Raw genomic sequence first — 24118 nt, 5'->3', positions numbered from 1 at the left:
TTGCCAGCTCACAGCGCTCTGACCACGGCATCCTTCCTCTTTCTCGACCTCTTCACCTTCCTCCCTGCTCGCGCTTTGGGAAAACGTGCGCGATTGGCAGGCCTGAAGGTTCACCAGCACAAAAGGCCTCTGCTCAGAAGCAGGCCAAGGTACCACAGCTCTTCTGGGAGAACACAGGCAGCCCCAGAGACCTGTGAGCACAGCCCATGCAAGGATGCAGGTAGGACCACACAGCCCAGATAAAATATCATCTCACAAGTTTATCTTCTCACTCTGCCCAGCTTCCACCCTCTGCAAATGTTAATCCCAAAGGTAATTAATTACTTCCTCAGCAGGAATAGAAGTCACCTTAGATAAGATACCTGTGCAATCACCTTGGGATATCAACGTAATGAAGCATATTCTCTGCATCTGTTAATAGCTACTTCATAGCAGTTGAGTGGGCTTTAATCAGAAACCCATGCTTTAATTATGACCTCTGCATTAATGAAAAAACACAGAGGTGTGCAGAGTCATATCTCAGCTCCCAGGAGTAGGAGGGGAGAGAGACATAGAAATGTGACCCAAGCGCACTGAGTCAAGAATAAAAGACAATGCGCAGAACACCACCATCCTTTTGTAAAAGGCAGGGAGAGCTGGTAACACATATCCACACCACAGCTGTCACAGCCAGCTTTGAGACAGCAGGTAAATCCGAATTTCCCGGGAGCAAGCTCACTAGCTTGCACTTACATCTGGGTTTAGTGGCTCAAGAACTCCAGAAGAGAGAAGGATGTGTTTAACCAGGGAACACCTGCAGCTGTTCCAAGCACTGAGCAGTACTTTTCTCTGGTGATCACCAGGGCATAGCAGCGACTGTTTGGTGGCAGATGAGCCACATCCATTGCTCCTGTACCACTGCAGCTCCCTGTGAACACCTCATGTTCACAGTGAGTAGGTGAGTAGGAACACCTCATGCAGCTGGCGCCTGAGTTTCGGACCTCTTCTGCAGCTTCACTGGAAAAAGCATTTCCCTCTCCTATTCTCAAGCCCACCACCCAGGAAGCTGGGCTGCTGTTTCCAGGCTGTCAGACCTCCCCTGCTTCAACTGCTGCACAGTGTCTCTTTGCAGAAATGAGGACTTCCACAGGGCAACCCAAACCTCGCAGAGCCTCTTTTAGACAAAGCCGTACAGCCATATCACCAAAGGATGATTCACGAAGTGTTTTACCAACAGAGCCTTTCTCACAATGAAGTAGCAAGCAAAGTAATCAGTGCTCATGTGGTTTCACCACAATTTCCCAAAAAAGGGGCTAACATGAAGACACCTTTAGTATAATGTATGTTTTATTTTGATGCAGTTTTGCAGTTTTTTGAAGTCATCATTGCTCAGAAATCTAGAAAGTGCTGAGGTGATGCACAGATGTGTGGCTGGTATGTCCTGAGCTCACTCACCTCCGTGTGAGCCAGTGACTGCAGCGGCTCCCCCAGATCTGCATCACCTGTTTTCCTGGAGGTCCAAGCAAGGACACAGAGCTGTTTCTGGACATGCAGCCTACACCAGTTCCCCAACCCTTCCTTCTCCTTGAGGTTTCCCTAAAGGATGGCTCAGCTACCTGCAAAGCAGCCCCTGGACCACAGCACTTCATAAACCTACACAGGAAGGAAAACCAAATTAAGGGGCACTTAATAAACTCAGAGGCAGGTCAGCAGCCGGTTTTCAGGCAGCAAAGATGTCCTCACCATAGCATAAGCCATCCTCATGCACCATTCACCCTATCTCCAGTGGGAGCAGCAGCCACTGGGAGAAAAGCTGGCTCACTGAAATGTTCCAGCTATCCACGCAACAGTATGCAAGGCATCCCCAAGGGAGCAGAAACATCTTAACTGAAAAGAAAATACAAGGCAGCTTGGAGATGGCATTCCAAGAAAGCTGGTTAGCATGAACCAAGGCCAGCAACAGCAGTGCCCAGGGCTAAGCTGGGAGGCCTGACAAGAAAGTTGCTCTCATACTAGAAAAGCAACAGCAAAAATGAGACAGAGTTGAGCTGAGTTTCTTGAACTCACAGGTTTCCTCTGTACCCATGCTATAACAAACGACTCGCATGGCAGGCCATGATAGCGTTCATCTACATACACAAAAATGAGCATTGTTTGTTAACATTAACATTGTTAACGTTAACATGGCTAAGGAGAGTCACCCACTGCCATCTCCACTTCAAGCCTGTCACACAATTGCACAACAGGTAGAACAAGGTATGTGAATGGAGAAATGTGCAGTGATCTATCCCCCAGATAGCAGATTGCCATTCTCCCAGAAAGTCATTCTCAGAGTCCCAAGGAATGACTCTCATCACTGCTAGGAGGTGACATGAAGGATATGCAGGTTGCTATGGATGACACTGGATACCTGAACACACAAATTTTGACTAAACTTTTAGGAAGTTTAGAAAACTAAATTAAAAAAAAAAAAAAAAAAAATACCCAAAACCAAAAAAACCCCCCAAAACCTAGGTAACAAGTTCAGAGATGCTGCAGTCAAACTTCCGAGCTACAGAAGTTTTGCAGCTTGGGAAAAGGTTCCTACTTTGATCCAATCCTGAATTTATTTTTCAAATAGATCAGGCTCATTAATGACATTATTGCCATAGCTCATAATCACCCAAATCCATTTAAAGCTTAAGCTGCCACAAGAGCAAGCAACCACTATGCTTCCTGCTTACTATTCTTCCTCCAGCAGCTGACCAGGGTTATTAACAAGACTCATGTTTTCTGATCTGTATTAGGGACAGAAGAGATGCTGTAGTCACCAAAAACTCAGACAAAAGCCTCAAACCAAATCAAAACTCACCTGACCATCAGACCATAAAAAGTGTTCCATCATCTTGAGCTTCACAGTCCAAAGAGATGGTCTGGAGGCAATTATTAACTCAAACAGCAGCTTTTTCTCCAAGACTGGATGTCCCAGGAGTTGGCTCAACATGAAGATTTAGTGTTGCAACTTAGCATGGATTAGACAACTTGAACATACAGCCCTGGAAGCCTGCTATCACACTTAGAACAAGCCTCAGAGAGCATAAAGGTGGAATAACGTTGAGATCTGCAGGCAACAGACATGCTACAGGTTGTAGTAAGCAATCATCTCTAGCTGGTGCTGGAAAACCACTGGCACTGGCTAGCGATAGAGGATTAGAATAGACCTCTGACCATTCCAACCTCTGCCCCCAAGCCAGCCATGATGCTCCATTTCTCTCCATTTTGCAGCACGTGCCCTACTCCCCTAATCCCTCGTCAAAAGGCAAATGGGGACAGAGGAGTATTTTATGCGTTCTCGTTACATCTGTGCATTCCTCCACTCACGGAACATTACACCATTCCTCAAGGCACAGACACAAAGGACAGATCAAGATGAGCCAGGCTTCTTCAATCTATTTAAGCTTTCCTCAGATTCACCACAGTGCATTCAAGCAACAAAGCATGCAATTACCTGGAAAGGAAAAGTGGTTTCTAATGGCTTCACCAGTAACAAGAGTCACTCTGATGGATAACACCACTAATGTTGCCATAGTTATATAAATACAGTACACATGTATTGGATTTGTGTAGCAAGCTTTTGGTAGCAGTGGGGATACAGGAGTGGCTTGTAGGACAAGTTGCTAAAAGCTTCCAGTGTCTGATAAAGCCAATGCCAGCCAGCTCCAAGATGGACTCACCGTTGGCCAAGACCAAACCCATCAGCAGTAGGGGGGTAACAACTCTGTGACATAAAGAGGGAAAAACCCCTCCAAACTCCACAACAGCAACTACAGCCAGAGAGAGGAGTGATAGTATGTGATACAAACAGCTCTGCAGACACCAAGGTCAGTGTAGGAGGGGAAGAGATGCTCCAGATGCAAGAGCAGATATTCCCGTGCAGCCAGTGCTGTAGCCTGTGGTGAGGCAGATTGTCCCCATGCAGTACATGGAGGCCCAGAGTGGAGCAGATTCCACCTGCAGCTCAGGACACCACACTGGAACAGAGGGATGCCCGAAGGAGGCTGTGACCCTGTGGGAAGCCGGTGCTGGAGCAGGCTCCTGGCAGGACCTGAGGCCCCATGGAGAGAAGAGCCAACACTGAAGGTTTGCTGCAGGACTTGAGACCCCACAGGGGACCCATGCTGGAACAGTCTACTCCTGAAGGACTGCACCCACGGAAAAGACCCACTCTGGAGCAGTTCATGAAGAACTGCAGCCTGTGGGAGAGAACACACACTGAAGAAGAGTAAGAGTGTGAGGAGTTCTCCCTCTAAGAGAGGAGCGGCAGAAATGTCTGCAACGAACTGACCACAACCTCTATTCCCCATCTTCCTGTGCCACTGGTGAGAAGGAGGTAGAGAATTTGGGCACAAGCCCAGGAAGAAGGGAGGGGTGGCAGGAAGGTGTTTCTAAGATTTAGTTTTATTTTTCATTAGTGTGCTCTGATTGAATTTGTAATAAACTAACTTCCTCAAGCTGAGTCTCTTTTGCCTGTGACAGTACTTGCCAAGTGATCTCTCCCTGACCTTATCTCGACTGATGAGCTTTCTGATGTATCTTCTAACCCCCTGTCCAATTCAGGAGGGGAGTGATAGAGCAGCTCTGGTGGGCACCTGATGTCCAGCCACTGTCAACCCACCACATACAGCAAGATAGATTGGAATTACTGTAAAAAGATGATCATGATTCCACTCCATTATTACATTTTTATTGTTGAAATAAAAACAACAATAGGACAGATCTTAGCAGAGGGAAAAAAAAGATGTTTCACAAGGAGAATGGGAAGTAGTTTCTACTGGTCTTTCAATTCCTTCAGTCTTCTGATGGCAGATTTGACCGTCACTGCAGAGGTGGTACTGGAAGAAGCAACAGAATCATATGCAGTAGAATCATAGCAGCAGAACAACCCATGACAGTGTTATTTTTTTGAGAAACCATTAATCATTTCCAATAGTCACAGTCTGATTGCATGGTCAACAGGGGCTAATTCCACTTCGATTTTCATGACAACAAAGCAACCTTTTGAAGATGCAACTTCACAAGCTCCATCTTAACTCAAATTAGCCAGTCACGCACTGACTACATGCACGAGCACATGGGCTCAGATTACTAGTGACTGTTATGTGCAGGGCAACAGTGTCTTTTACCAGAATTGTGGGGGAAGGAGAGTAAAGGAAGGGAGTAAGCAAGAAGACCATTACAAGGACTATAATGATTCAATGCTTTTAAAACAAAAGGAAAACATGGAAATCATTTTTCTTAAGAGTAAATCTGGTTTTGCCTATTGTATCTGTGCCTATGACTGAAAAGGCTGGGGGTGGGTGTAAACACAAAAAAACCACGCAGCTTAGGCTTTGAAAGAAGACTGCCCTCACATAATTAAGATTTTTATACAGTCAAAAGAATCAAGGAAGGAAAAATAATCCCAAGGCCTAAAAATTATCCTCAGAAGCATGATTTATTAGCAGCTGTTGAAGCTCTTTTCAGAGTAAGTCAGTGGGACATCTGTCAGGTGTCACCCACCCAATGATTCCACCCCGAGATAGCTGGATGAACCAGCCATTCTCTCTGCTCCTTTTCTTCCATCACCAGAAAACTGGTCCAAGCCTATTATCTCACACAAGCAGCAACTGTAGTTTACAGCTCCAGTAAGAAATGCTGCTACAGCTGAGGCACAGAAGAGACTATTTTAAAAAAGCATTTGCAAATGTTTCAAATTCCTTATTTGAAGTTTGGGAAAAGATGCAGTGTTTGCATTTCTGAATAAAACAACTGCTTCAATAAAGCCCAGCAAGATAAAGAAATTTTGGAGGGACCCACCAAAACCAGTAGCAGTAATATGGTGGGTAAAAGGCAACATTCTCAGAAGCTGCACAACAGACACTGGAAAGAACAGCAACCAAATCCAACTTGATCAGTTCCAACCAAAGTTTTAACAACGCATGAAAAAAAACACCCCACATATCACTGACTGGAGACAGATCTACTTAAAGGTTAGTAGATTAACACTAAAAAAAATAAAAGAAAAAAGCTGTCTTATATCTCAGTAGGGTGACAATAAATGCTGATAGGAGCCTCTTTATTTCCTTACTTGTAAGTCCAAGCACCACCAGCAACTGTCTTCATGCAGGATCCACAGTGCCAGATACCCACAGCCTTCCTCTTCATTTTGGTCTGTAATAAAAGGGGGGAAAAACAAAGTAATGCACTCTCCATCAGCTGAAAAAGCCAAACAGTTGGACCTCCTTCAAATAGCATCTATCCTTTCACTAGGGCAAGTCTCCCATCACCGAAGACAACAATTGGTTTGCCTAGACCTATACTGCATTTAGGCAGCTCTGCAAATGGGGTTATCGACATTCCCACATCACATGAGCAAGACACTAAATATAAAATAACCAGCTGGAAATATTTTTAAATTTCCAGCCACTTAAAGACACCCACTTTACAGATATCGAAAAAAATTACCTGTGTAAAGTACAAGCTAATGAGCCTCTCAAACTACCAAAAAACAGACTTAAGCATAAATTTTGATCATGTACGTAAGCAGATAAGATTACTTATCAGAATTTCTTTTCCATACAGAATTATACAGCACACAAACATAAGCAAGTGCAATGAAAAGTTTTAAGTGGGAAAAGCAAGCTCTCTTCTTTCAGGTAAGCTGTACAGCTACTGAAGAGCGGAAGAAGCTCAAATTCATGCCTTAATTATCAGGATAGGAAGTGTGTTGTTTTAATTCAGTTAGGTCTTTTCATTAGACACCTAAAATGCATGGTATGACAATATTTCTCACTGTTTTATGTAATAATTAGTTTTCATTTAACTACCACTAAACATGTCTACTAACTGTTTTTATTTTATAAAGGCTCTGACAGTAGCCTAAAGCTCACAATAAACTAATCACTGTCCCAAAACTAGTGGAGTTCTCTTCCACAGAAATATTACCAAAGCATCAAATCACATTCCTAGCATCAGCAACCAAGTTATTTAGAAAGACATTTTCAGGGAAGGCGGTCTCTCACCTTGCCACAGAAGGAGCAGGTATACTTGGCATGCTGGCTAATCTCAATCTTCTTCACCATCTTCCTGAGGGACGCACCGTAACGGGTACCATATTTACCCACAATCCCAACCTTCTTGGTGCGCTTAGCCTGTTGGGAGACAAACCAGAGGAAGTTCAACTTCAGTGAGACTGCCGTCTCCTCGGCTGGTACCCTCTCCTGACACACCAAGGTGCTCGGCACTCAAAACCGCCGCCGCAGCCTACCGATGCCTCACCCTGACGCTGTAATTAGGCGCGTTAATTGCGCAAGGCCGGGAAACTCACGCTGCGCAGCCTCCCAGCTCCTACCGAGCCACCTCGGGCAGCCAAGCACGAGCAGAGCGCCGTCCCCGCGCCGGCCCAGCCCGCTCGCACACGGAGCGCGGCAGCCCGCGGAGCTGCCCGCCAGGCACCACCAGCCCGTACTGCGGCCCCAGCGCTGTGACCCGCACCCGCTCACCAGCGTCACCCCACCTCTCCCTCAAGCTGCCATTCCCCTCAGCTCGCGCCATCTCCCGCAGCCCATCTCGCAGACGGTGTCGGGACAGAGCCTGACCCCACAGAGGCCCCCGCCCACGCCCCGCCGCAGGGGGCTCTGCATCGCCCCGCGCCGTGAAGCGCCGCCGGGCCGGATGGCGGCGGATGGCTCACGGCACCCCAACCCCACTCACCATCTTCCTGCCCGGCACCCGCGCGGAGAGACGAAACCCTGGCTGCGCAGGCGCAGTGTGAGCCGCCGCCGGAAGTGAGGGAGGAGTCGCCCGGAAGCCGGGCGGGAGCTGGTGTGTGGGTACCGGGGAGGGCTGTGGTTCTGCTGTGTGTGTCTCTGCTGTGAGCATGGGGTTATCTAGCGCCTGAAGCGCATAAACAGGAACGCGGCCGCACCGTCATGGCGAAAGATGCATCGCTCAGAAAGCACCGCGCATCAGTATGAAGCCTCAAGCGGTACAACAGCCCCGGCAGCGCTGGCGACGGGAGACGCCAGAACTCGGGTTATTGGATTTCTACTCAAGGTCACGCCAGGAAAGGAGGTCATACAGTCAGCTAGGTTGGGAAAGATCTTTAAGATCATCGAGCCCAACCTTTACCCCAGGACTGCCAAGGCCACCACTAAAGCATATTACCGAGGGCCTCGTGTACGCGGGTTTTGAACACTATATTCACTCACCTCACTTTTAAAGAGAACAGTAGGTAGATAGGGGTTAAAAAACTAAGTGAGGATGAATCCTCATCTTCCAGTACACCAGCCCAAAGCCCAGAAGTTTCAGGATAACCAGACCAGCAGCAACATGTCACCTGCCTGGTTTCCATGGGGTCATCCAGCATTAAGACAACCAACCATAAAAGCCTCCGTGTGCCACTTGGAGGTGGGTTCCTGATGGTGCTCCTAGATGCCTGGTGTCCCTGAGCTACTACCAGCACCAAAGCACAGGGCCTGGACCCAGGAAGGCCTCTGCACTGCTTGGACCCAGTACATTTCACTTGCCTGTACCAGCACCACTGAGCTGCAATGCTCATAACAGGATTAACAACCCATTAAGAAATGTAATCCAGTCAGCCCGAGTGCTTTTTAAGCCACAGAGCTGGCTGCGGCTCATCCTCTCCCCAGAAGGGAGCCAGGGCTGCCCAGGTGCTCTTCTTCCCATAGCAGGCACAGCTGCCTCGATCCACAACAGCCTTCTCTTCATTTGCAGCCTATGTAATTAATGGGGAATTAACACATAGAGTACACGCCACCACTATGTCAGCCTTTCCCTGGCTGGGGTCTGTACTTTAAGATGCTCAAGGATAGACACTGCAGCCGCTCTTGCTCTGGAGGTTTGAACCCTCAACCTTTTTAATTCCCTCTGTCGCACCACAGGGTTTCCCACCCATCCCTGCAAGCTTTCCTCCTGTCTGAGCAGGAACTTCACCTGGGAGCTGTTGGGCCAGACCCGTGATCAATGTGAGGGCTCAGCAAGGCTTTAGGCAATGGTATTTATATCTCCCTCTGTTGAGTCAAACTCTGATTTGATATATCCTAGGAATATATTTCCCTTTTCAGGTCCTTATTATGATGACCACAGGATACATTTTTGATACTAACATATTAAAAAAAATAATAAAAAGTTCCTTTTGATGTTTTGGGACTATTTGGTAGAAAAAAAACAACAACCACAAACACAACCAATCAACTGTCAGCCAACACACCCACGAGAGAGGATCTGCTGCTGGTCTGTACCTATGGAGTTAAAGTATCACTGTGACAATACAGAATGTGGTCATATCCTTCATGTGTCAGCATTACAGACAGCTCTGCCAACAACTGAACCCAGCCCCCTCAGATGACTGCCATTCCCAGCACTGCCAAAATAAACATACATTTCCAAGTGACTGGGAAGACGGATGGATGCAGATAGGCTGGCACAGCTCCAAAGCCTTGCATCAATAGCCCACCACCCTGAATTATTCTTGTCGCAGGCTGGCCAGCTTCATGTGCTGAGGATGTAGTTCAAACTGCTCCAGTGTTCAGGTTGTTTTTCCCTACTGTTCCTGGTTTGGCATCCTTCCTGGAAACATACCTTTCTTTAACAGGGTGAGAACACAGACAGAGATGTACAAGCAGGCATTCTGTCACAGTTATGTGCTCCAAGTTCCAGTAACATGGATCCTTCCCTTTACTGGGCTTTAGATAATGCCAAAATGTTACAGCTACACCATCACTTGATGGGCAAATATCAGGGTGCCCAAGAGCACTGCATGTTCCTCAGCCTGGCTGTGGGTCTCACTGGCAACCTGCACACTACCTTGTACAAATCCCCATGATCAAGCCTTAGAGACCCTGTCTGAGCCTGCTGGCAGCTTCCCAGACACCTCCTTATCGTATTCATGACAGACTAATGGTGTAATTAGGTTAAGGCCTGCACAGTCTTTCCAACCCCTTGAGATATAATGACTAAAAGCACTTTCCTGCAAGATTCTTCTCCCCTCCATCTAAGTAAGGATAAAGTGAATCTCAAGTGTACTTGAAGAGCCTTTGCAGCTCTGCAGCAAGCCAGCTGAGATTCTACGGGTACACCTAGCATTGCTCCAACAGGGCTGGGATTTATCAATACATGGATAAAATGAGTTTATGAGAAGCAGAATTCACCAAGGGTACTTCCAGCAGATTTTGTCGTGAAGTAGCTGTAGCTTTACAAGTAGTATGGAAATTACTCCCACAGATGACGACGATATGGCTATACAAATAATGTCTTCCATATTTTTTTTTTTAGTTGGCAGACAGCAGCATTTCTCATCTCTTACTCAGAGCAGCCCTCTCTTCAGGTTGAAAGATCTCATGTCCTAGAAGCAGATTAAATACTCTGTGTTCAAGAACAAAGACATTTAAAAATGTTGAAAGTTATCTCTTGGCCAGCAGTTGCAGCAAGAGAAATTATGTATAATATATATATATATATATATATACACAGTGGCAATAATGCACACACACAGAAAATTGAATATGACCATGCAGATGTGCCTGAGAAGACCAGTTGTGATAAACAGAGCCATTCGCCTTTACATCAAGCCCACATCAGAAGTGGCCTCTAGAGCTTTTGAAGAGGCATCACTGCCATGCAGTGGAATCAGGGCATGCCTAAAGAATTGTATCACAACCTCCTGAAAAGAGCCAAAGAGCAGGTTTGCTCGGGCAGCACCAATGCTGGGAGTCAGTTCATAGGGCTGAGGGCATGTTGGAGACTATCACAAATCCCAAAGCAGTCATATCACAACAGGCATTTTTAATCGTTGCACCACACAAGTTGTGCAGTGATTAAAAAAGGACCACGGTGCTGCTTTTGGCATTCTGTATAACCTGCACAGAACTGTAATGGCAGCAAATAACACATTCTGGGGTACCAACCTAAACGTCTTATTGAAGTTGCTGTTGATTCATCTATAAGCGTTTGCCGAGGTGAGCAGCTCCAGAGCGCTCCTTCAACCCCGGAGCGAGAGGAACCCCGCGTGCAGGAGCCCCAGGTCTGAGCGGCGAAAGGCACCGAGGAAACCTCGGACCCTCGGCAGAGCCTGCCCAGGAGCGGGCAGCGGCGCTGAGGGGAGCAGGGACTCACAGGGGCGGTGCCAGGAGGGACGGCCCCGCCCTGAGGGGGAAAACCCAACCCAGGGAGCGAGCGCTCCCCTCAGAGCCGGGCCCCGCTGGGGGAGCTCCGCCGTGGCCGCCCCGGGGGTGGCAGCGCCGGCAGCAGGCAGAGCCGGGGAGAGGGGCGGCTGCGGCGCGGAGCTCGGGGGGCAGAAAGTGCCTGCGCTGGGCTCGTGAGCGGGGGTGCGCAATGGGCAGGGCTGCGCTCGGTGCGCCCCGGTGGAGGTCCCGCTGCGGCAGGGGCTGAGCTGCGGGGCACTGTCAGTAGCTGAAAGGTGCCAGGGGGCTGACAGGGAGCTGGGCTGCTTGCTCCAGGCCAAAACCGTGCAGGGGCCACAAGCGTCCACCATAGCGCACACAGAAAAGGAGGAGGGCAGTAACCCAGGGAGCTGGGAGCTAGGAACAAAAAATCCAACAAAAAAAGGAGGAAGAGGTGGCTGTCCTGCTGCAATCAGCGCTGGTGCAGGCTCACCTGCAGTAGTGGGTGCAGTTGGAGGCCCCACTGTTCACGAACATGAAGGTCCTTGAATGTGTCCAGGAGGGCTGCAAAGCTGGTGGAGGGCTGGAAGGCATGTCCTGTGGGAGCGGCTGAGGACACTGGATTAACCTCACTGCTCTCTACAGCTCTTCCCAAGGAGGGGAAATGGAGAGGGAGGTGCTGATCTCACTGGGATCCATTGATAGGATGTGTGGAACGATTGAATGGGTATCATGTCACGTCATAGCATTGGTTCTGTCACTGTGGAAAGGAGGCTGTGCCTTCTGATGGGGGTGAGAGATGTCTATTGTCTCTGCATAGTTTGAGCTTCTGAACAGATTTGTGGAAGAACATGTGTGAACTGGGTTTTGAAACTCTTCCGTGTGCATCCGGTTTATTTGGGTTTCCACAGGATAGCAAAGGACCACATCTCCAGCATCAGTGAGGCTTCAGGCCCTCAGCCTGTGCTCCTGAACTAAATGGTTGCAAATCTTGTTTATTTGCAGTGGCAAATAAAGCAGTGGGCAGTACCTGCTCATTTCCTTGTGATTTCCCCCTGCTCCCAACCCCACCCTCCCCCAAATGCTGTTTTTTTAAATGCCTGAGTTGTTGCTTTTGGAGAAACAGAACAAAACACAAGAGCCTGAGAGCAACACCACTCCATTAGGAGTCCGTCTGGCACAATACTCTCTCTCCAGTGGCACCCCATACATGTATAAAGGAGAGTATATGAGGAGTGCAGGTCTTCTGTCAGGGTCCAGAGGGTTTTCATAGGCCTCAGTGTCTAGGACAGGCCTCCCTCAGGACCTGCACTGCAGATGGCCCCTCAGACCTATGCTAGAGCTTGTCATGCAGAGTTTTATGCATAGCGTATCATAGCTGTTCTGTTCTATTCTGTTCTATTCCATTCTGTTCCATTCCATTCTCTTCTGCTCTATTCCGTTCCATCCCTTGTACTGACAGTGAGGTATGTAATGATGAGACCATTATTTACCTGAAATGCCAAGGGATTTTCAGCACCAAAATCACTTTCAAAGACACAAATAAGAAAGGTTACAGGTGGAAAGACTATTTTATTTATAAATAAAGTTATTTTACTTATTTTAGTTTTAGTTAATTTTAGTCTAATTCAGATTATATTTTCTTTTTCTAAATCTCTCAGAGCTGATGCTCACAAGCATTAACACAATGCATGTGTGTAGCCAGCAACAGGCTGATGCATCCTTCAGTTTAGCTCAAAAAAACATCCCTTGCAGCCTGAGAAAGGAAAGCCGGGGCAGGAGCGGTGCCGTGGTGGCACAAGAGCAGTGCAAGAGGAACCCAGCCAGAATGGGCCAAGGAATACCTGACAAGGGGGGGTGCTCAGTGCTACAGAGGACAGCAGCAAGTCCCGGGGCCACGCTGGGGCCACCCTGGGAGTGCTGAACGCTGCCTCTCCCCCCAGATGCGGGGCACAAGGGCCAGCTTTGTGGAGCACGAGGAGCTGCCTTTAGGCCACAGTAACCCAAAGGAGCCCCGTGAAGGGGCTGTGCTCAGCTGCAGAGGAGGCAAAAAAACCCAGGGACACTTGCTAGTCCACCTGGGGAGAAAAAAGCCTTCCCCCCCAGCTGCAGGACACGAGAGCCACCTTCGCGGAGCATGAGCACCAGGACCAGAGGAGCCCTGACAAGTGGTCATGCTCGGTGCTCAGAGGAAGGCAAAAAAACCCCGGGGCCAGTGCCAATCTGCCCTGGGGGAAAACTCCTTCCTGACCCCAGCGCTGGTGATCGGCTACTCCATGAGCACATGAGCAAGACCTGCTCCTAGTCCACACACTGGTTATGCCTCTAAGGGGATAAGGGGACACTGGCGCTGCCTTTTCTGCCTCTACCTGGAGCCATCTCAGGGGCTTCCAGGAACAGTGAAATGCCGCTGGCCTGATCAACCCTGGGGGCAGAAACCCTTCCTGGGCCTGGCAGCGGGAGCTCCAAAGCACTGGGGGAGGGCACTGGGCCATCTGTGGATCCTATTTCTTGTGGCTACTGCCACGATCTCCCCAGAAGATGAGGACGGTGAGCTCTCTGAAGACTGATGATGAGCTGTGATTGTGGCTCCTCCAGGAGCTGGAATTACAGCAGAGAGCCTCCAGCAGCTTCGGGCAGTCTTCCCCACTCTGCCCCTCCAAGTAATTCCACTGGTGCCTCAAGGAATTCCTCTCAGGTGCCTTCAGGCTGCCAGCTCTGTCCTGGTGGCAAAGCCAGGCAATCTGGCAGTGGGACACAGAAGGATGCTGCCTTATACTTGCCCCAGAGTATTGTGATGCTGAGTTGGCAGGTGGTGGAACTATGACACAGGGATGACGGGGCCCCTGCAGCCCTGCCCACTGCAGCCCTGCTCCTGCCCCTTCGCCCAGTGTGCCTTGGAGAAAGGCCTTTGGGGTGCTAGCCCTGAGGCAGTGCCTGTGCCCAGGAAGCCCTGGGGGATGTCCCTGCCCATGGTGGCCACACACTGGGCACCACTGCGTGGGGTCCCTGTAAACTGATCTGTATGTTCAGATTGTGTCAGTAAAGGCATTTATACTACATGAAGTCATTTTACTGTGGCGACCCCAGAGGTGAAAGAAAGGGGTTTTGGTTCCCTCTGCATGAGCTTTGCAGAAACATGGAGAGTGTACAGGATTTCCGCACCATTCCTTATCAATACACCAAGTGGCATTTGCTACAGTGCTGCTTATGGTGAGGTCTTCTGGGAAAGAAGAATAATTTAAGAAATCTCTTCTGCGTTTGTGACACAACCTGTTTAGATATTTGCTTGTGTTTATCAACATTCATGTGTCTAGCTTGGGGATTCACCTCACACAGAGAATGAAGACCTTAGGCCCACTGTAGGAGAGGATCAGGTATGAAGCTCCTGACGACGGGAAAAAGGGTAATCCCCATTTTCAAGAAGGGGAAAATGGAAGACCCGGGGAATTACAGAGCAGTCAGTCTCACCTCTGTGCCTGGCAAAATCTTGGAGCAGATTCTCCTGGAAGGCATGCTAAGGCACATGAAAAACAACAAGGTGCTTGGTGACAGCCAGCATGGCTTCACTAAGGGGAAATCCTGCCTGACCAATTTGGTGGCCTTCTATGATGGGGCTATGGAACTGACAGATAGGGGCAAAGTATTTGATGTCGTCTGCCTGGACTTGTGCAAAGCATATGACATTGTCCCGTATGACATCCTTGTCTCTAAATTGGAGAGACATCAATTTGATAGACGGACCACACGGTGGATAAAGAACTGGCTGGACGGCCACACACAAAGAGTTGTGGTCAATGACTCAATGTCCAGCTGGAGACCTGTAACGAAGGACTTTGGGGTGTTGGTTGGTGAGAAGCTTAACATGAGCTGGCAGCATGCACTCAGAGCCCAGAAAGCCAGCCATATCCTGGACTGCATCAAAAGGAGCATGACCAGCAGGTCTAAGGAGGTGATCCTGCCCCTCTACTCTGCTCTCGTGAGACCTCACCTGGAGTATTGTGTGCAGTTCTGGTGTCCTCAACATAAAAAGGACATGGAACTGTTGGAATGAGTCCAGAAGGGCCATGAGGATGATGAAGGGACTCGAGCACCTCCTGTATTAATATAGGCTGCAAAAGTTGCGGCTGTTCAGCCTGGAGAAGAGAAGCTGTGTGGAGACCTCATAGCAGCCTTCCAGTGTCTGAAGGGGGCCTACAGTGATGTTGGAGAGGGGCTCTTGATTAGGAACTGTAGTGGCAGGACAAGGGGCAATGGGTTTAAACTTAAACAAGGGAAGTTTAGGTTAGATATATGGAAGAAATTCTTTACTGTAAGAGCTGTGAGGCACTGGCACAGGTTGCCCAAAGAAGTTGTGAATGCTCCATCCCTGGCAGTGTTCAAGGCCAGGTTGGACAGAGTCTTGGGTATGTTCTAGTGTGAGGTGTTCCTGCCCATCGCAGGGGGGTTGGAACTAGATGACCATAAGGTCCTTTCCAACCCTAACTGTTCTATGAATCTAAGAAAAGTATCATGGAAGTTTCCCTTTTGAAAGCTAATGCATTCTAGAAAGCACAAAAGTGCTCCCCAAAGGACCTGTCTTTTGCAGGCATTGTGAATACTAAAAAAGGAAAAAATAAAAAAAAACACCCCTTATTTTTTCCACTGCATCACATATTTCTCAAGCTTAAGTTCCAAATGGGAGACAAAATTCTAAAATAGAAGAAGTACTAAAAGTTTGGGAACCATGACTTAAACCAACTCTTTATTTAAACAGCTCAGTCCAGAATCAGCTTCTTACAAAGCAAGAGCAAAAGTCTACACATACTCCCCTCTCCTCACTCATGTGTGGAAGTCAGCCTCGAGTCTTTCCCCTTTCTGAGCAGCCAGGCTTAATCCCTGGCAGGCAGCATAAGCTTCACCCTCTGCTGACAGAAGAAGCATGTGCTATGGAGCAGGTCCTAAGATTTAGCGGATGAGGCCAATGATAAGGGTGCTCAGGCAGACATGTACCTAACAGACAATATACACCTCCTGGCAGACAGCTGTACTACTTGGTTTCAAAATACTGACTGCTCTGCACAGAAATATCTGGGTCTCTCTCTCTTCCTCCTAAACAAAACAGAACATCATGATCCGTCTGGATCTTTTTCTTCACTGCCAAACTGAATACCAGAGAGCCAGTTTGTGAGTGATGCAAGGGCCAAATTTTTCAGTGAACTGACTCCTATAAATGCAGACTAAAATTCTTGGAGATGGAAGACTGTTATAAGCAATCTGCAGCTGCTGAGCAGTTAGTTTTCACAACAGTTCTACCTTGTAGCCTGACAACCATTAAATGCTTCTTAAACAAAACAGCACATTACTTGTCCATAGCCCTTCAGTCATCAGGCAAAACTAGGACCACAGAACATGCAGGCTGCCGGGTATGGGCTGCTCATCTGTCACACTGTCAGACGGCCTTCTCATCTTTCAAGATGAAACACACTAGAGATACAGAAAACGCAGTCTTTTATTTTTGAAAACTCATAATACTTGATTGCTTTTGCCTTTTTTTTGTAATAAAAAAATATCTTAGCCACAGTCTCTTTTGCTGTCACCATTACACTTTAAAAAACTCCTCAATACGCCGCTTTTTGGGGGGACTCACTGAACACGTTTCTCCTGTATCTTGCAAGGCACTGCCAGAGTCAAACTTGAAGCAAGCATCAGCTGCCTCCAAAAGCAAAGCTTCATCAGTGTCATCCTGGCTCTCAGAGAAGGTCCTCTGGAAAAGGTCATAGATGGTCTTCTGCTTTGGATCTGCCTGAGAAAGAAGAACAGATAGAATCTGCATACACATTGTAATATAAAAACAAAGTGAGCAACAACCAGAGGGCACTCCCCCAAGAGAGTGCACATGTGCGTACATATCATACGATACTTATACATACACACACACATAAATCTCAGACACATATATATGCTACGGAGGCTATCATGTCTCCTTGAATGCAGCATGCTGGTTTGGGAACTCTCTGTGGAGAGTCCAAGTCGAGGCATGGATAGTGGGAGGAATTGGAGAATCTGGTCTGTGGCATTAAAGGCAGGACAGGTGTAAGGTCAGCCTGCCAATCACCTGCCTATCTAGACGTACATAAGCCAAAGCCCATTCAGTCTCTCCTAGGGACCATCAATATTCTTTCAGGTCAATTACCTTAGGGCAGTAATTAGTGGATTCAGCTGTTCTGGAGAAATTGGTTTCTGAAAGACCAGCTTCCCCCAGCACTTTAATTTTCTCTTCAATCATTGGCCTAGGAAAGATAAACAGGTATTACTGAAAGGAAGAAAATATCATGCAAGGACATTATGTCATTTACTGTGGGTAGATGGAAAAGATAACAGGGGTATAAAGATGGCTTTTCTACCAAAGCCTGTTAGTTCCTTAACCTATCCTGCTATTGTTCATGATGTCTTGGGGTAACAAGTCAATCCTATCTAAATAAGTATCAATCCAATTTAAATAAATAACAAGAAGCTATAAATATTTGGAGAACACACATGTCTGATAGGGAACCCAGTTGACTGAGGCAACACCAATGGTATAAAGTCTGAACAAGAATATGCACCTAACCAATAGCCTGCATATTCAGTCTCCAAGGTATGCAATGATAAATCCCCATCAACACATTCATCAGCACTTCTAGAGTATCTCCCAGTGTACTGCAGGAGGAAGAATCCATCTCTGCCCTAAAATGTCCCAGCCACACCTGTGGACTGCATACTTTGAAAGAAGCAAAGACTACAGCACACAATTAATGCATTTACCAAACAGCCTCATCATCTTGTTCTTTTCCTTGCCTTTAAAAAGGACACCACTGTCCTCCTTTGAAGAGCCACATTTCCTTCCCATTTAGCATTACTGACTGCACAGACAGCATTTCACAAATAAAGGCAGAATTACTGTCATTAACTTTCCATGAAACATGGGTGATGCATCAGTTTCCAGATCCCTGCATTGTAGGGTTATAATTATTTGCCATCATGATATTCTGGGAACTGCACAAGTTCACTGAGTTAATTCATTCCTTTAAATAAGGTAATAAAGATGTAATTTTGGACTTCAAATGAACCAGCTGGTGGACAGTTTCTTTTCATCATTTGCAGGTCAGTTCCCTTGCAGCATTAAGGATTTCTCAGATCCTCCCATCCCCCAGGATGTCAGATTCCCCAGCCTTAAGGACCAGTGTACCAATGTACAATGGACCACTGCACTATGGACCAATGCAGCCAAAAAGGCTCAAGACCATAACTTTCCAGAGGCAGGTCAGCAGCAGTTTTTTAGTCCATCCAAAGGGCTCACTGAAAAGCAGGAGAAAAGCTATAGCACAGTCCTCCTTCACAGTTCCCTTTCCAAGCACTCAGCAGCCAGATTGCTCCTCAGACCTGCCCTACAATATGCAACCATCTCCATCCAGTACATTGACTTTGCTTGAAAGTACTTGGCACGTTACAGTACCCCAGCACAAATGTTCCAAGCTGTATCTAAGACAACTCCTTCTTCTTATACAGAGGTTGTGAAGGCTTTTAGATACATCAGCTATCCCAGAATTTCTCTAAAAAGCTCCTTGTCAGGTAACTACTTTTATTCCTCCTGCTTGTCATACCCACTTAGCTATGTTCACTGCAGTCACCAGCTCACAGCAGCCCTGACTGGCAGTTTTGCTCCTCCCCTTACAAGCTGTGGGACTCAGAACTAACATTAACATTTGATGGGTGGACCACTCGGTAGATAAGGAACTGGCTAGATGGCTGCACACAGAGTTGTGGTCAATAGCTCAATATCCAACTGGAAAACAGTTGTGCCCTTCAGGGGTCAGCATTGGGACCGATCTTGTTCAACATCTGTCGGTGACATGGACAGTGGGATTGAGTGCGCCCTCAGCAAGTTTGCCAATGGCACCAAGCTGTGTGGTTCGGTTGATAATGCTGGAGGGAATGAATGCCATCCAGAGGGACCTTGACACGCTTGAGAGGTGGCCAATGCCAACCTCATGAAGTTCAACCAAGCCAAGTGCAAGGTCCTGCACCTGGGTCGGGGCAATCCCAGGCACAGCTACAGGTTGGGCAGAGAAAAAGATTCAGAGCAGCCGTGTGGAGAAGCACTTGGGGGTGTTGGTCAATGAGAAAATGAACATGAGCCAGCTTCAGTGTGCGCTCGCAGCCCAGAAAGCCAACCGTATCCTGGGCTGCATCAAAAGGAGCGTGACCAGTAGGTCGAAGGAGGTGATCCTGCCCCTCTACTCTGCTCTTATGAGACCCCACTTGGAGTACTGTGTACAGTTCTAGTCCCCAGCATAAGAAGGATATGGAGCTGTTGGAGCAAGTCTAGAGAAGGGCCATGAGGATGATAAAGGGGCTCGAGCACCTCCCGTATGAAGACAGGCTGAGAAAGTTGGGGCTGTTGAGCCTGGAGAAGGCTGCATGGAGACCTCACAGCAGCCTTCCAGTACCTGAGGGGGACCTACAAGGATGCTGGAGAAGGGACTCTTGATTAGGGACTGTAATGGTAGGACGAGGGGATAATGGGTTTAAACTTAAATAGGGGCAGTTTAGGTTAGATATAAGGAAGAAGTTCTTTACTGTGAGGATGATGAGGCAGCGGCACAGGTTGCCCAAAAAGTGGTAAATGCTCCATCCCTGGCAGTGTTCAAGGCCAGGCTGGACAGAGCCTTGGGTGGGATGGTTTAGTGTGAGATGTCCCTGCCCACAGCAGGGGGGTTGGAACTAGATGATCTTAAGGTCCTTTCCAATCTTAACTATTCTATGATTCTATTATTAAGCACCTTACATCATCATGTGACAAACAGTGAAAACAGGTGGCAGGAGAACCAAAGTGTCTTTCTCACTTCCTACCATAAGTAATCATCTGCTGTGCCTTTAGCGACCAGGTAGTGAACGTTAACAGAGCTGGTCTGTCCAATTCGATGTGCCCGATCTTCTGCTTGGATCAAAACCTTTACGTAAAGACATGACAAAGAAAATAAAGTGTGAACTCAAACATAGTGTAAGCACCAGAGAACAGGGAGATCTCATTTCTCATGCTTAGCAACTATTTCTCATCTGGATCCTCTTAACACCCACATCCTCAAACACAGATTATACCAAGTAATCTGGTGCACCAGGTTCCCTAAAGGTACTGAGCATTTTTCAGTAGCATTAATGATGGACCCTTTCAGGTCCTGGCTGGGCGAGCAGTTGAGAGCTCTGTCAAATTAAGAAACAGGAGCATGTTTCCCTTTCACACCATATTCTGCAGGCAGCAAGCTGTGTAAGTAGTCTCACTGGTTCAAGCCCTGGCATCTGGGAGTGAACAGACAAGTAGCCAGAGAAAGAAGGAGAAAAACCCTAGAGAAACTTCCCTGCCTGTTACATCTTTTCCTTAGCACCAATGTTTCTGCCGTCCAGGGAGCATCCAACCCCTGTCCCCTCCAGGATGCATACCCCTGGGTTCCAGAAGAGCTCTGCAAACACCACCAGGTCTGCAGCAGACAATGTCAGGCCCATGTTTGCAGCAGTGAGGGACAGGACAGCCACCACCTGCTTCTCTGACAACTGGAACTTCTTGCACAGAGACTGTCGCTCAGCTGAAGGTGTGGAGCCATCAATGCGAATGTATTCAACATGCTGTGAAAAGGCAGAAGAGACTTTTTAAGGGGCTGTGTGTCCCCTTTCCTGTATCCTTCCATATTTTAGTGGATTTTGTTTTCCTTCCCCACAGCAGAACCAGGATAGCACCAGTTCTCTTTTTGAAACCTTTCCTTCTCTTCAAGGCAGAGGCACTGTAGCTCAGCATATAACATACTTCACCTCTGTTCACAATGCATAACTTGCTCTTATGTCCACTGCTCTCCCACCAGTTCTGAGCAGCAGGAAGGACAGGAACAAGCTGGCAACTCAAGTACAGTGGAAATGGAATTGTCTTAACACAAAGCTGAACACTGCTGATATTACAGCTGCTACAACCTCCCCAACCTTCTTAAGTCTTCTCCTGTCTGCAATGGGAGGAGATGGAATCCTACACATCTTAGTTGCTCTGTGGTAGCTCAGGAGAGGCATGATACTTGGGTAATATAGAGCTATAAGTCTTTGGTGTCCATCCTCCTTGCTCTACTGGAGGATATAGCCACAGAGGCAGTACTGCCACAGTGGTTTATGGTTTGGAATATTAACTTAAACCATCCTTTACACTGCCCCAGCATGACCCAGAACTCTTCAGGGGCATTCCATGAAGTCTCACATGAACAATTAGCCAAACACTTTTGAAGTCAAAGAGATGACTGGCAGGTCTAACAAGTCTCCCTACAGTATCCCAGTTCAAAAATGTAACAGCACCACAGAGATAAAGGGAGGCAGCCATAGCCGTTACATTCTCCCTCTCTGAAGAAAGCCTGGAGGACAAAGCAGAGATGGCCACACAGGGTAACACTCCAAGAATTCACAAGCTCCAGGGCAGACAGTAAGATTAAAGAACATTAAATACAACAAAAGCTATTCAGCTAATACAAAGTGCATCCTGTGAGGCATTCACCCTGACAGCTCAGCTCCCTCAGTGAAGGGCACATTCAGAAGCACAGCAAGTAGAAATGATTTCTGCCACTAACTTTCATAAACTATCTGACCGGACATAACTCTGGGGAGCTCTAAAACAGCATGAAGCTGAAGTAGTGATAAAGTTAAGATGATTCAGTCTATTACTTACTTTCTTCTCCAGCTCGGCAACAATTGCATCCAGCACTATCTTGTGATGAGCAAATACCAGGAATTTATTATTGCCACTTTCCAGTAAGTCCAGGACGTATTCTCTACATAAAAAAGGAAAAAACAAAACAAAACCAAACCAGAACTGTAGAATTATGTGCTGACAGAATACAGGCTTTGCTCACAACTATACCGTTCATCTATACAGAGAAACTAGGAAATAAGCTAGCATAAAAAAGTTGCAGTAAAATGCAAGTAGCAAGTCAGGTCTCCTATAGATTAAAAAAAGACACTACAGGATAATCCACTTGTTTTTCTTCACTGCAGCTGGATAGCTGCCTACATTTATCTATGGATATCACTGAGAATCAGTTTATTATATCTCACCTGAAACATGACATCCAGACCAATCAACTGGAATTCATCTCTATGTATTTGATGACCTCATTCACCCTCCTGTACTTCTAACTTTTCACAATCACAGTATGTTAACATAATCTGTGTACAATTATTGTTCCTGTGTTCACTTAGGACTGTTTCTACTTTAGGAGAAAAGGGCTCTAAATGCACAGATCAGAGTATCCTAAAAGTAGCTTTTCTCACAAGGGTTCACACTGACAAATTACTATGGCTTAGCAATCTAAATACAATGGCTATTTCCAGGAATTACCCATATGCATATAGACTAATGACCAATAAACGGTAACAACATCCCTTTTAAACATTTAAACAGTGTTACTAAATGCAGACACCTGGCTTTTGCTATGGACTAACAGCAAAGCCACAAAACTCATTCCTATGTAGTAACCTATGCTACAATTATGTCAGCTGGAGCCTGAAAATCACCAATAAGCCTATAGAGATGATATAACTTTCATTTTTTCTTTGGAATAGCAAAATTGTTGCGAAGATCAGGAATTCCAAGTTCTTTGCTACATACATCACAGCTTAGGTCAGCAGCAACTGTCAGAAAACACCCAGCAGCATTTCCAGTTGGACTAGATGATCTTTTTAGGTCCCTTCCAACCCTTGGGATTCTGTGATTCTGTGATTAAGGTGTATCAGTGCCTTGCACACAGCTCCCAGGGTTCATCATATTCAGATTCCAATTACATGACAATATCATTTAACAAGAAAAGCTGGGAGAGAAGCAGGATTGCTGGCTTTTAAAACAAATATTAAAGTGAACATTCAGTGTAGCAAGCAGATGCCAACACATCAAAACTGTTTTATACCTCATTTTCCATATTCCATTTAACAAATGTCTAGTTGTTTTGATGGAAGCAGTGGAAATCACTGTCAACAAGGGTAAAACATGGGAGGTGATGGGGATCATCGGACACTACAATTAGCTGCTAGATGGTACTGTACTTCAGCAGATTCTAATAAGCAGTATTTTAAATGCTACTAAACCTCAAAAAAAAAAAAAAAAAAATGGACTAGTCCCTAACAGAGAGTCAAGTAAAGAGCACTTCACGGTTTTATATTCAGTTCACACTTGCAACTGAAATAAAAGGAAGTCTTCTAATTGTTCACTAACATAAAAGGAAGAAACTCTTCTACAGAAATGAGCACTGGGACTCTGAAGTGCAGTTCTGTGCTGAACAGGCAAATTCTGCAGCAAGGTCTGAGACTGTGAAATCACCCAGTGCACATCAGCTGGTCCTTATATTCAGAGATCTGCAAAAAAGTAAAGAAACTCCTTGCAGTCCCAGCAGAAAGGCTAAGGATGAAAGGGCACAGAAAATCATAGAAGGAAATTATTCCTAGGGAAAACAGAGTTAAAAGCACACTTATGACAAAAACCTTTTGCTGCTGAGGTCCCATGTGAACCCTGTGGAAGAGCAAAGAACTTCAGTAGGGTCTGTAACATCCCGACAGCATGCTACAGCTGAAGCTCAGTTCACCTCATAAGCTTTCTGGCTCAGAGTTCCTGCTGAAGCAGGACTGCAGCATTTGTTTTCTCAAATTCTGCTTCTCAAATTGATACTTCTGATTTCATTACTCCCCCTGCTCCTCAAATTGCAATGGGGTCTAGACCAGGGAACTTGACTGAAATCGCAAACATCAAGCAGTTTTAGATGGTTCAAATGACAGTTTAGATCCGTATCTGGAATGAAATCAGAAGATTTATTCTACCTAGGAACTCTGAGAGAAGAGAATGTTTAGTGCATTGTAATTAAAATCAATTTTTTTCTACACTAGCTTAAGGCTATGCTTCGTATCCCTGCACTGTTATCTCTAAGGCACCATTTTCC

At 46.7% G+C, this 24118-nt stretch overlaps 2 protein-coding genes across 3 annotated transcripts in view; both read right to left on the bottom strand.

The window, feature by feature from the left end:
* Positions 1 to 4686: 4686 nt before the first annotated feature.
* On the bottom strand, positions 4687 to 7893 carry RPL37A (ribosomal protein L37a). Its single transcript, XM_065671545.1, has 4 exons — positions 7711 to 7893; positions 7020 to 7148; positions 6086 to 6168; positions 4687 to 4850 (listed from the first exon to the last, which is right to left on the bottom strand). Exons 1-4 carry the CDS (start codon positions 7876 to 7878, stop codon positions 4787 to 4789), a joined length of 444 nt encoding a protein of 147 aa, XP_065527617.1. The 5' UTR covers positions 7879 to 7893; the 3' UTR covers positions 4687 to 4786.
* Positions 7894 to 15857: 7964 nt separating this feature from the next.
* SMARCAL1 (SWI/SNF related, matrix associated, actin dependent regulator of chromatin, subfamily a like 1) overlaps positions 15858 to 24118 on the bottom strand; it is a 39915-nt gene continuing 31654 nt past the window's right edge. For both annotated transcript variants that reach the window (XM_065671543.1, XM_065671544.1), the window contains exons 13-17: positions 21862 to 21964; positions 20604 to 20786; positions 20016 to 20116; positions 17317 to 17413; positions 15858 to 16926 (exon numbers count right to left, since the gene is read on the bottom strand). In XM_065671543.1, coding sequence (XP_065527615.1) covers positions 16723 to 16926; positions 17317 to 17413; positions 20016 to 20116; positions 20604 to 20786; positions 21862 to 21964 — 688 coding nt within the window. In that variant the 3' untranslated portion in view covers positions 15858 to 16722. The remainder of the gene's footprint in view (positions 16927 to 17316; positions 17414 to 20015; positions 20117 to 20603; positions 20787 to 21861; positions 21965 to 24118) is intronic.

This window comes from Lathamus discolor, chromosome 3, assembly GCF_037157495.1.
Source record: "Lathamus discolor isolate bLatDis1 chromosome 3, bLatDis1.hap1, whole genome shotgun sequence".
NCBI lineage: Eukaryota > Metazoa > Chordata > Aves > Psittaciformes > Psittacidae > Lathamus > Lathamus discolor.
The sequence above is the reverse complement of the archived record's forward strand: the minus strand, read 5'-3'. Positions and strand labels throughout refer to the sequence as shown.